This window comes from Fundulus heteroclitus, chromosome 4 (genome assembly GCF_011125445.2).
Source record: "Fundulus heteroclitus isolate FHET01 chromosome 4, MU-UCD_Fhet_4.1, whole genome shotgun sequence".
Lineage (NCBI taxonomy): Eukaryota > Metazoa > Chordata > Actinopteri > Cyprinodontiformes > Fundulidae > Fundulus > Fundulus heteroclitus.
This window is the reverse complement of record NC_046364.1, coordinates 1,584,265-1,592,782: the sequence shown is the minus strand read 5'-3', so window position 1 is coordinate 1,592,782 and position 8,518 is coordinate 1,584,265. Positions and strand designations below refer to the sequence as shown.

The following is an 8,518-nucleotide window of genomic DNA, read 5'->3' as shown; positions in this document are numbered from 1 at the left end:
AATCAAATTGTGTTTAAAGTAGAATTTTTTTAATTGGCGTCGGCGACACAAAAAAGTTCAAATTCAATTCAATTCAATTCAATTCAATTTTATTTATATAGCGCCAAATCATGAAACATGTCATCTCAAGGCACTTTACAAAGTCAAGTTCAATCATATTATACAGATTGGGTCAGATTATACAGATTGGTCAAAAATGTCCTATATAAGGAAACCAGTTGATTGCATCAAAGTCCCGACAAGCAGCATTCACTCCTGGGGAACCGTAGAGCCACAGGAAGAGTCATCTGCATTGTACATGGCTTTGCTGCAATCCCTCATACTGAGCAAGCATGAAGCGACAGTTTCAAAGGACTTTGATTTTTCTATTGGGTTTAAAGACTTATAGAAAGAAAACTTAGTTTACCTCAAATTACACAAGTTGGTCAGATGTTATACTATTTGCATCCCACAACCAAAGTTAAAAAGAAATAAAATGCTAAATTACCACAAATGTCTCTGATACCCATTAGTTAGTTCAAAGCTATTTCATCATTATAAAATCATAAAATGTTTGATTGCAGAATATTTGGATTACAACAAAATCACAACGTGCCAATCAAAAGCAAATTTTGTTTTAGTTTTTGAAATAATAAAGCCTTTTTTAGTACATACAATTATTCACCTTCAAACCAGTAATGTTTTCTAAAAGAAAGAAATTTAATTTTGGAAGCAGATTTAAAGTTATTGTGGTTCAGAAATTGGAACCAGTTGGTATTTAGTTCTGGTTCTCCGGGCTCGGTAGATGATCCCTCCAATTACCAGAAAACAGCCGACAACCAAGATTTGGTTCAGACTCAGATTCAGATTCAGGCCGGATCCTGAAATGCAAAAAGATAAATCATAAGGTCTGGTTATGAAAGCAGAAAGCTCATAAAATGTACAAAAAAAGGACAGAAACTAAGAAAAAGAAACTTGTTTAAATTAGTGCTGTCAAACAATTAAAAATTTTGATTGTGATTAATCGCATAATGTCAATAGTTAACTTAACATTAATCGCAAATTAATCGCATTTTTTATCCTTTTATTTCTGAAAGTGTAAAAGCCTATTTGGGCATTTTAATATGCAATTTTGCAATAAATGACACTAATAAAAAACATGTTTGTACAAAAATTATTTTCAAGCACTTTTCAGAATTGGAATGAAAACATCCTGGTGCCATAAAATGTTAAACTCTAGCCAATAATGTCTAAATCACTAATCATAACACCCTGATGTTTACACAATGTGGAAACAAATGTGGAAATAAATACCTGCTTTTGTGCCGAAATATGTTTTTGCCTCTTAAACAAAGACAAATATGGTATCACACATATACATATAAAGTAATACTAATTTTACATTTCAATAAAGTCACAAGTTTTATTGTTTATTTTTTTTCTCTCTCACATCCATCTAATTCTGAGCTTTCACACCAACAACAATATTTTTTTGTATATTTACAAAATATTATATTGTATGTTTATATCCACATTCATGCACAGTTTTTTTTAAAGCCTGGAAAAAGGTTTTAAATTTCCAGGTCATTCCAGAGTCTTACACTTTGCTTCCACTGGGTAGGAGCTCAATACCCTTTAAAGAGAACTGTTTAGCACAGCTTCATGTGCTGATGCTATAACTCCAGGTACTTCATCTGGCAATGTGACAACAAATTAATAAGCATTAAATTATGGTTTATGGGTTTGGCTTCTGCAATGTTAGCAGGGTGTAAAAACTCATCTTCAGAACCAAATACGGGCAAAGTTGGCCCCCCTTTACTCTCTTGGCTCCTATGTCAGTCTAGAGGAGAATGTGCTGCAGCACGTTATGAGGCGGTTGGGTATTTCAGCTGGTTATACTTAAAGTGTCTGTAGTGCAGGCAGGTCTCCTAATAACTCCTGTTTATCGTCACTTATTTTAGAGCCCAAATAAGCAACTTCCCTTTCAGAAACAAGCCCCAAAACAACGCAACCTGCGACTCATTAAATTTACAAGCGACTTTATAAAAAAGAAGCCCAAAATCGCATGAAATAAGCCGATTTGGCAACAATTACGGAATTACGGAAAGTGCCAAGGGAAAACACATTAGGGAATGGTGTGTGTGTTTTGACGCGCGATTAACGCGCAACAAAAACATTTATTATGGTCTAACAAAGTTAACGCGTTAATAACGCGTTAAAACTGACAGCCCTAGTTTAAATCTACAATGCCTTATCGATTTCATCCAGTTGTAAATTTAAAAAACAATTAAGAAATGAGTAGTTTTGCATGAATTATTGCTGTTGAGCTATTATTTCTGCCATACTTTGTATAGACTGTATTTTGGTATTCCTGAATATACGTGTTTAGGTAAATGATTAGAAAATTCCCAACAGCTCTGAATTCACCTACAAATTCTGAAATTAGCATGGTACTAACTAACCTCAGCATCACAAAAATACAAATATGAATAGCATGAACTTTCACAAAAATCCTGCAGTGAGTAATTATTAACTGCTTGCTCTTGAAGTCTCACCCTTAGTGTCAGGAGTCTTGATGAGGCGCAAAGGACCCTGGGAGATGGAGTGGCTGCTCGTCTCAGCTGGAGCATCCCTTTTCCTGCGGTTGTTCCACGTGTCAGATCTGATGCATCCCTGAGAGCACCGGGTTCCAGGAAAACCGATCTCACACAGGAGGATAGAACAGGTGATGTAGACCTGTTGAACCAGGCAGACGGAGTTTTTAAGATAAGATAGGCTTTATTGATCTCACATTGGAGAAATTTACTTGTCACATCAGCTCAATAGTCAATAGTCAGAAGCAGGTGCCAGAGTAGGAAAAGGTGCATCAGTTATATACAGTGTATTTTCATATATACAGTGGATCACAAAGAAAATGAGAAAAAAAGGAAACAAATAGATAAGAATAAAAATACAGGCGAAATCGAAGTATGCAGATGATGTCATATGTACATTCACTGTGATATTCAACTATTTTAAACACATTTTTCAATTTACTAGAGTTAAATAAAAAAAGTAAACCAGTCCCAGTTGGAATTATTAAGTCAAAGTGAAGGTTTTAACCCTGATCAAGTCCCTTTTCAGAGGAAATGTTACCCAGAGACATTTTTAGTCAGTGAACTGACTGGATATCTGGTTGTTGTACATCTTTCAGTATATTTATGGTTTGTTTTCTGTAGTTGTTTTTCTCCTTTGTTTCCTGGCTGAGTCCCAGGAGCCAATATATCAACATTTATGCAAACCCTGGATTTCACTCTGCCAAGGGAAAGAGCCTTGGTGAAGATATGTCAGGGTTTAATTTCTGAACCTCTGTGAACTGATCTCAAATAAGAATAAGACAGTGAAACGCCTGAAATGGTATTTACCAAAAAAATTATACCATTTTAAGTGATGCCTTAAAACTCGGTGGAGACTTTGAACTCCACTTACTTGGTACTAAACAAAGATTTTAGGCTTTATTTTTCAAAAGGACATACTATTTTAGAAAGGTAACCGTACCTCCTCATGAGCTCCAATGAACTCAAAAGCCTCCATTCCAAATCTGAACTGAGTCTTGGAGCTGGGGTAGATTACTGCTGTTCTGTCCTTCATACATCTGGAACAAATGAAAAACAATTTCTTGTAGAATAATTTACTCCAACAAACTTTCATTGATCGAGGGTTTAAAAAGAAAGACCACTTTGACATATAATGATGTCTCTCATATGTTGTCTGTGAAAATAGCCTTCTCTTTTACTGAATACCCATTTTCGATGATGGTGTAGCTGATGCGGGAGTTTGGGTTGTCATAGGGAGTCGCCCTGCAGGACTCCACAAACAGCTCGGTGTTGGGGATGGAGGTGGTGGTCTCGATCTGCATGAAGATCATCTGCTTCATGTAAACTTCTACCGGGTAGCTGCTGGCATCAACTTGCTTTGTGAAACGTTGGCTCTCAAAGAACTCAAAGTTGATGGTGAAGGCACCAAAGCCCTTCTCATTAAAGGCGTATGGGTTTTTGTGTCTGAATCCCAGAGTCAGGTTAGCTCGCTTCGGGAAGGAGCAGGAAAATGCAATCTCAACGTCGTGGTGCCTGGAAATGATTTCCCTTTTGTCCGCAGATGTGATCACGTTGGTAAAGATAATGTTATCGTCATCTTCCTGTGACAAAGGACATGAAATGAAAGGGAATAAACTGAGATGTCATGAAAATAAGACTAGGATGAAGAGTTCACTATTACACTGACTGAAGTTTTTTTAGTTTTTAGGTTTTTTATTAATAAAGGATTAGCACGTATGATGGATGGATGGATGGATGGATGGATGGATGGATGGATGGATGGATGGATGGATGGATGGATGGATGGATGGATGGATGGATGGATGGATGGATGGATGGATGGATGGATGGATGGATTGTCCTTGGGAGACTTTGGTAATTCTGTAGTTCCTGATGTTGAGCACAACTGTAGGATGTTCCTATTACCTTGTTATCAGAGGAACATTTAACTGTGCCACTATAATGCAGGGGGTTCCTTTATATGTTGATATTTTGTATGTATTCTTTTATGTGAGTCTTTCATTACAAAATATTTTGACTCCAAGACAGTTTTTTAGAGTGGCCTAAATTGTCCTTATTGTAAAGTATGTGTTTTCTGTGTTGTACCTCCACAAGGGTTCCACAGCTGTCCAGCGACATGACAGCAACCAGGTGGCTAGTGTTGGAAAGTGTGCTCAAGTTGCATGAAGAGTCTGTGAACTCATTGAAATGCAATATGTCTTCGTTGCGCCTGATAAGGAAGGTCTTTTCCACCTCCACAGACATTGTCGTTTCATTGCAGGTCACTTTGGCCTCTGGAAAAATGCATTTGAAGAACCGTCAATAACGACAACAAGGATGTTACTTAAGATGATGCAAAGAAATGATGCAATGGATTTGCCTTTGCCCTAAATTTACTCCAGTTTCAGTCCAATTAGCAGCCTGGTCCTTGGTCTGTTTCTAGCTTCACTCTATGTTCAAATTCTATCAAATACAGATCATATGATTTAATGTTATGATCTGTATTTTAGGAAAAGTACAACTGAACATTAAGACTATTCTTAATCAGCTGTTTTAAGTGTCATAACAGCGCTCATAAAAATAGCATCCCTAGGACTATTTTTAAACTAAACTGGGCATAAACTCTTTAAATGGACGCATATGGAGACAAAATGTCAATGTTGCATAAGGTGTAAGATGAGTTGAAGTAATGTCAATATTCATTTATTGTGTGTTTTTTTCCTGCTGTTGGTACGATGTAACAAGTACAAGCAGTCTTACCATGATGTTCACCACTGACAGTCACACAGCGTAGTTCTGAATGATAGACTTGGTCGAGCCTGTGATGTTAAAGCGGGACAATTACACCTTATGTCAATTAGGTAAGATACTCTGCTGTAAACCTCCTGTGAGTAAGTTACATATTAGACATTAAATTAGCAAATCACTGTTTGCAAAACTTACTGGTCTCTTGCCTCAGATATGAAGCAAATCGGGAAATAATCATACAGCTGATTTTGAGATGGGGTCCATTTTAGGACGTATGTGTCTGAAGAGACTTTCTCCTTTAATATTCCAGCAGGTCCAACAACAAGCAAGTCATGAATCCTAAAAACCAAAACAAGTGAAGTGTGAAACAAGCAAATTGGGAAAAAAACTAAGCATTCATATTCCACAAAAACATTTATTTATATAGACCTACATGGCACAACATTATGACCAGTGATGAGTCAAATGAAAAGCAGTGATTTTCTTTACCCTCTAGGAAAATAAGAAGCCAGCTGAGTCAGCGTGCTGTTCTGCAGGATAACCTTTGGTCATGGTGTATTTTTGACATGTACCACCTACATAAACAGTGTTGTAGTCCACCAGAGGAGGCCTATCATGCCAGTGTTATGGATTAATTTATGAGCACACAAATTGGACCCAACAAGTTATTAAGCAGAATGTCATTAAGGTATGTCTAATTAGTGTACAGAATTCTGCAAATAAAAACGTAAAATAGATCGTTTACAATTCACAGTGACTTCAAGGCAGACCAAAGCATTTCCGTTTTCGTCCTGGCCGTGGAACAATGGACCAGCTCTATACCCTCAGCAGGATTCTGGAGGGGGCATGGGAGTTTGCCCAACCAGTCTACATGTGCTTTGTGGATCTGGAGAAGGCATTCGACCGTGTCCCCCGAGGGATCCTGTGGGGGGGGTACTCCGGGAGTATGGAGTACCGGACCCTTTAATAAGGGCTGTCAGGTCTCTGTACGACCGGTGTCAGAGTCTGGTCCGCATTGCCGGCAGTAAGTCGGACTCGTTTCCGGTGAGAGTTGGACTCCGCCAAGGTTGCCCTTTGTCACCGATTCTGTTCATAACTTTTATGGACAGAATTTCTAGGCGCAGCCAAGGTTTTGAGGGGATCCGTTTTGGTGGCCTTAGGATTGCGTCTCTGCTATTCGCGGATGACGTGGTCCTATTGGCTTCATCAGGGCGTGATCTACAGCTCTCACTGGAGCGGTTCACAGCCGAGTGCGAAGCGGCCGAGATGAAAATCAGTGCCTCCAAATCCGAGACCATGGTCTTGAACCGGAAAAGGGTAGAGTGCCTTCTCCGGGTTGGGGAGGATGTGCTGCCCCTAGTGGAGGAGTTCAAGTATCTTGGGGTCTTGTTCACGAATGAGGGGAAGATGGAGCGGGAGATCGGACAGGCGGATTGGTGCAGCGTCTGCTGTGAAGCGGGCGCTGTACCGATCCGTTGATGGTGAAGAGAGAGCTGAGCCAAAAGGAGAAGCTCTCGATTTACCGGTCGATCTACGTTCCTACCCTCATCTATGGTCACGAGCTTTGGGTCGTGACCGAAAGAACGAGATCCCTGATACAAGCGGCTGAAATGAGTTTTCTCTGTAGTGTGTCTGGGCTCTCCCTTAGAGATAGGGTGAGGAGCTCAGTCATCCGGGGAGGACTCAGAGTAGAGCCGCTGCTCCTCCACGTCCAGAGGAGCCAGTTGAGGTGGCTCGGGCATCTGGTCAGGATGCCTCCTGGACGCCTCCCTGGTGAGGTGTTCCGGGCACGTCCCACCGGGAGGAGGCCCAGGGGAAGACCCAGGACACGCTGGAGGGACTATGTCTCTCTGCTGGGAACGCCTTGGGATTCCCCCTGAGGAGCTGGCCCAAGTGGCTGGAGAGAGGGACGTCTGGGCCTCCCTACTGAAGCTGCTACCCCCGCGACCCGACCCCGGATAAGAGGAAGAAGACGGATGGATGGTTTGATGGATGGATGGATGGATGGATGGATGGATGGATGGATGGATGGATGGATGGATGGATAATTAGTATACAGATGTATCACATTTAAAAAACGTAATTGCTTACGTTGTGTACTGAGCCATGGATCTGACTTTTATTTCAAGAGGCTGGTTTATAAATGCAGGAAGATAAGCTCCTTCTGCTGGAGTTGGTGCCAAGAAGACAGGAAAGTAATCACCGTCAAGACAAGAAGGAGCATGGTGCGAGTCCACTGAAAATCAGATGAGATATCAAACAGAATGTGAGAAAGTGAAGTTTCTTGTTTACACTATTTTTTCAGTCAAAATTTGTTACTGTACCATGAACAGAGAAATCCAAAGGAAGTTTGCTTAAAGGAGGGATTGATGCTCTATAAAGCCCGTTGGGGTTTATTGTGGTGGTTGGAACAGTTGTGGTAGTTGGATATGCTGTGGTGATGATTGGACTTAGTGTAGTGGTGGTTGGTACTGCTGTGGTTGTGGTGGTGGTGGTGGTGGTTGGTGCTGCTCCGGTGGTGGTGGTGGTGGTGGTTGGTGCTGCTGTGGTTGTGGTGGTGGTGGTTGGTGCTGCTGTGGTTGTTGTGGTGGTGGTGGTGGTTGGTGCTGCTGTGGTTGTTGTGGTGGTGGTTGGTGCTTCTGTGGTTGTTGTGGTGGTGGTTGGTGCTGCTCCGGTGGTGGTTGGTGCTGCTGTGGTGGTGGTGGTGGTTGGTGCTGCTGTGGTGGTGGTGGTTGGTGCTGCTGTGGTGGTGGTGGTGGTTGGTGCTGCTGTGGTTGTTGTGGTGGTTGGTGCTGCTGTGGTTGTAGTTGGTGCTGCTGTGGTAGTTGGGTATGCTGTTGTGATGATTGGATTTACTGTAGTGGTGGTTGGGACTGCCGTGCTGGTTTGAATTGCATAGTTGACGGCTAGACGTTTATGTCGTGTCAATGTCAGCGGGTGCTTTGTTGTGTAGGATCCATCAGAGTAAGACAGGTTTATTGGCTTGGTGGGAAAGTCCTCAATCACAAGCTCAATTGGATGAATTCCAGTGTGACTGCTGTAGTTATATGTGAAGGAGCAGGAACTCTGACAAGGAGAGCATTTTTCATCAGACAACATCATTTGTAACTTATCTGAACATCATATGTTGTTAAATTGACCTTTTTTTAATGTGATGAAGGCTCAAAGAACAACTTTTTTCTTTATTAAGACTCTTGGTTACATTATTTCCAGGT

At 41.0% G+C, this 8,518-nt stretch overlaps 1 protein-coding gene across 1 annotated transcript; it reads right to left on the bottom strand.

Annotated features, from left to right (window-relative positions):
* Positions 1-542: 542 nt before the first annotated feature.
* On the bottom strand, positions 543-7,797 carry LOC118562793 (CUB and zona pellucida-like domain-containing protein 1). Its single transcript, XM_036135671.1, has 9 exons — positions 7,628-7,797; positions 7,395-7,539; positions 5,499-5,642; positions 5,316-5,374; positions 4,662-4,849; positions 3,762-4,156; positions 3,517-3,613; positions 2,535-2,715; positions 543-860 (listed from the first exon to the last, which is right to left on the bottom strand). The coding sequence occupies exons 2-9, from the start codon at positions 7,409-7,411 to the stop codon at positions 724-726; spliced, it is 1,218 nt and encodes a 405-aa protein (XP_035991564.1). The 5' UTR covers positions 7,412-7,539; positions 7,628-7,797; the 3' UTR covers positions 543-723.
* Positions 7,798-8,518: the final 721 nt, after the last annotated feature.